Consider the following 4051-nt stretch of genomic DNA (forward strand, 5'->3'; position numbering starts at 1 on the left):
GGGCAGGGGGAGGGGACGCGGGCCCGCCCCGTGCCCATTATAGCGGGGTCGGATGGGGTGGCCGGGCCTGGGGCCGGTGTGCGGTGACGTTAAGGGGGCGCGATGGCACCCGTTCAGTACGCCAATACCCCCTCGTGTCTGCAATGTTACGCTTTTGCACCGCCATTTCTTTTTATTCCAGTAACCCGCTTGACCACCCACCCTGCACGTGGCCATGTGAGCACCCTGTCAGTCATGGTTGATGCATGTCAGGAGGCTAATGCACAGCTGCGTCGGACAGTGCAAGACTTCAGCACCTTTCCTACTCTTGCCCCCTCCCTCTGGGCCTCCGCCATGGCGGTTGCGGCGCACGTGCTGCTCCCCCAGGCAGCATGGCGAGATCCCTCCACAGCACACCACATGCATCACTCTGTCCTGCGTGCCATTTGCCGTCCAGGGGGCCAATTTCATGTCACGATCCGCAGGCAGAGTTGACAGCTGAGGCGTGGGCCGGCTGCCGTGCACGGGCACTCGCACAGGCTGATCTTGACCCCGCAGCAAGGTAGGACTGACCTGCAGAGGCGAGCACAGGGCCGGAGGCTCGAAGCGCGGCGCATTGACGTGCTGCTGTGCAACTCAGTAGCATCTTGCAGGTGCTGAAGCACAGAAGTGGTGGGGAGCATGGGGGCCGCACCCGCGACTGCGAACCCCAGTCTCACGGCAGTCAACCCTGCCGCCCGCCATTGCCTCAAGAGGAGGCCAGGGCTTGCCATTAGCGGCAACAAACAAAGCCAGATGCGCTTCAAGCATCTCAACGGCTCCATGGTTGTGCGTTCTACACAAATTCACTGGTGACAAAATAGACACAGCGTGAGGCACTTGGTGAGATGGCTGTGAGTGCACATGGTTGAATCCACCCGCAATGTGTGGTCCTGTCTTTTGAATGTCACTGACAATCTAAAAGCCTCCCACATAATATACAATTATCAGTAGACTAGCGGCGCGATGCTGCGCCAAACCAGGCCGTCGCGAGCTGTCCATAGGGGCCCGCGAGCCTGCTTGAAGTGCATCGTTTCGATACCTGCGAATATCGCGACCACATCTAGGCGGGATGTGCGCAGCCATGAACGCTGCCAGTCGCAACAGCAGGTGCGGCGCCTGGCCCAGCACACGACGTTTGCGGCCGCATTGGGCCGCATGGAATCACACCCCTCACTGCAGTTGATGGTTGTCAACGCAGGCACATTTGATCTCATGGGCAGAGCTTCAAGCGGCCGCTGTCAGCATGACGAACCGTCTTGGCACGCAACCGTTGCTGCTCGCCACCGTCGGCAGCAATGGCAGCGGTGATGGGCCGCATCTCGGGCCTGTCGACCCGGCTGCGCCCTCGACGCAGCCGAAATCACTTGAGGAGAGCAGCAGCAGACCGGACAGCCCCCGGCCGGGTCCGCGCCCGCAGGCGTCGGCGTCCGATCTCGCTGCTGCTAGGGGTGGTGCGGTTGAGGCGCGGGGTGAGGAGCAGGACGGCCTAGGGGTGCGCGCAGCGCTGGCGCTGCTCAAGTTCTACCGCCAGGGCCTGTCCCCCCTCATGCAGTCAACTTGCAGGTGGGGAGTTTGGGGGGCGACACGCAGGGGTGGCAACCACCAGGCGCATGTGGAATGGTGGTGGGGGTTGTGGCGGCTGCGGCGTTCAGCAGAGGACGTGGCTTGTGTAGGAGGCTGTCAAGGCAACCTGCGCTGCCATTTCTTTCAGATCCGTCATCGTGCAATCACAGCCACGGCGAGCGTGCCCTCTCTCGCTTGTACACCCTCCCCTGCATCTCTGCCGTGCGGCTCGCCCTCTCCCCCAACCCACCCAGGTTCCTGCCGACATGCTCCCAGTACTCCATCGACTCGTACAAGGCTCACGGGGTGTGGAAGGGCACCGTGCTCACGGCCTGGCGACTGATGAGGTGCAACCCCTGGGGTGAGTGCAACCAGCCTTGCGGCAGGAGGGGGGGTGGTGACTAGTAGTAATGGCCGACCACCTCCGTAATGCAGGCAGGGATGCCCATGTCTGAGGTGCATCAAGTACCCGAATATAATTCGGCAGCCCACACGCGCCTAACGGGGTGGCATGGCCGTCAGTTAGAGGGATGCAGGCAGCTCGTCACCTGTACATTGCAGCCTCAGCTTTTGCTCCCTCTTCTGCATCACCTCTTCCTCAAGGCGGCACAGGCTACGACCCCACAGCCTGGCCCCCTGTGGGCCTGGGCCCCCTGTTTGCGTGGGACTATAGCGCACAAGTGGCAGTGGTGGTGGGGGCGGCACTGGTTGTGCGGCTGGGTCACGCGCTGCTGTTTGAGTAGGGCACCATTGCATGACCGTCGTGATTGTTTTGCCCACATACGTCATTTTACGAATGTGCACTCTGTCCGTCTGCGTGTGTATGTGTGGTCAGTGTATGCTGCTTCGTGTGGCTACTCTCTTGCCAGAGAATGCCGCTGTTATCTGCTTGGTTAAATCTTGCGTTGCACCAATGCTGAGTCCCCATAGATTACACAAAGCTGTCAACACGGCTGCCATGCAGCCGGCAAAGGGCCGCCACAGCAACAGAGGCAAGACGCACGTGTGTTGACGAGAAATCAGCAAGTCACCGGGGCAGAAGGCAAGTGGGTGCGAGCTGCTGGTACTACGAAACATGCGGGGCGAATCTGGGTGAATGCGGCCGGGCTGCTGGCAGGGCCTGGCATGAATTGGGCGGCAGAACAGTGTGATTTGGGCTGTAGCATGCAGACAGACAGAGGCAAGCAGGGAACAAAAATGAGGCAATTCATAGCATGCTTGATGAAAGCCGACAGGGCTCCCTGCAGACCCCAGCATCATGTAATGGCGGCAATATGTGCGACCTGCGCAGTTGCAGGCAGGCACCACAAGGAAGGATATTGCAGGACCGCAGCTTGTGACGCAGTGTTGCTCCAGCAGTCGTCCTGCACAGTTCCTGGTGCCCTCAGTGTAAACTCAAAGGCGCCATGGCCCCGCGAAGGAGGGGCAATGAGAGAAGGGGCTTGGCATTGCCATCCATAACTTGAGAGCGAGACCGCCCAGTTCAGACTCGTTTGGTCACTTCTTGGGGGAGGCGGACCCCCTCACCACATGTTTGGTTGGGTGTGGTTGGCACACAGGCAAGTGCCAAGGCGCGGAGGAGATTGCCAGGCGCTGGTGTTCAGATGCCGATGCCGCAGCTTAGACCCTAGGTAAGCAGGGCACTTAATATACGAAGCTCTTGGAAGGAGCCGTCTTTGCTTGCCACGACTCTGTGACGCTCCCTACGCACTGTACCACGGGGCAGTCTGCCAGCAGCGAGGCCGCCCTCTTGTCCTTCAATAGTAGCCAGGTGCGCGCCCGCGGCCCCTCACGTTGGCCGCCACAGCCCCGTCTGCGCCACCATACATCCCAGGGCCAAAGCCGTCGCCGCCACCGCCAGCGTACATCCCGGGCTGCCCCGGCGGCACGGGGATGCGCGTGCCGAGGCCCATCATGCCGGGCGGCCGTCCCATTATCATGCCCGCCCCCGCCGGGCCGCTCACGCCTGGTGGCCCTGCCATCATCATCCCGTCTGGCCCCATCATCATGCCAGACTGGCCGCCAACCATCGACGCAGTCCGCCCGTCGCCACGCGGCGGCAGGCCCAGCACGTGCACTTTGACGGTCTCCTCCACGCTGACCTGGCGGGGGAGAAGGGCCGGCCGGGAGGACAAGGAGAGGGCGTGCTTTCTGAGGGCCCGGATCAGCTCGATGGGTGCCCTTGCAGGCAGGCAGGCAGGCAGGCAGGCAGGCAGGCAGGCAGGCAGGCAGGCAGGCAGGCAGGCAGGCAGGCAGGCAGGCAGGCAGGCAGGCAGGCAGGCAGGCAGGCTACCAAGGTGGCAGCAGCAGGCGGATGAGCTCAAGGAGCCCCTGGGCGTGAAGTGTAAGTCGACCACAGTTGTCGGCTGCCCAAATTTTCACCCTAGTGTGCAAAGGCCTCACCTCTGCTGGCAGTTGGCTCAGCATGCCAGCAATGTCTTTGGACTCCTCGTGGAGCAGTTTCACG

At 62.0% G+C, this 4051-nt stretch overlaps 2 protein-coding genes across 2 annotated transcripts; one reads left to right on the forward strand and one right to left on the reverse strand.

The window, feature by feature from the left end:
• Positions 1-1102: 1102 nt before the first annotated feature.
• On the forward strand, positions 1103-2327 carry MNEG_14736 (hypothetical protein; the record flags this gene model as incomplete). The annotated part of the gene is made up of 4 exons (XM_014036792.1): positions 1103-1128; positions 1315-1584; positions 1839-1945; positions 2188-2327. 4 exons carry the CDS (start codon positions 1103-1105, stop codon positions 2325-2327), a joined length of 543 nt encoding a protein of 180 aa, XP_013892246.1.
• Positions 2328-3341: 1014 nt separating this feature from the next.
• MNEG_14737 (hypothetical protein) lies at positions 3342-3686 on the reverse strand (the record flags this gene model as incomplete). Its single annotated transcript, XM_014036793.1, has 1 exon — positions 3342-3686. A coding segment is annotated over one exon (345 nt), but the record flags the coding sequence as incomplete, so codon positions are not given.
• Between the last annotated feature and the right edge of the window lie 365 nt (positions 3687-4051).

This window comes from Monoraphidium neglectum (genome assembly GCF_000611645.1).
Source record: "Monoraphidium neglectum strain SAG 48.87 unplaced genomic scaffold scaffold04725, whole genome shotgun sequence".
Lineage (NCBI taxonomy): Eukaryota > Viridiplantae > Chlorophyta > Chlorophyceae > Sphaeropleales > Selenastraceae > Monoraphidium > Monoraphidium neglectum.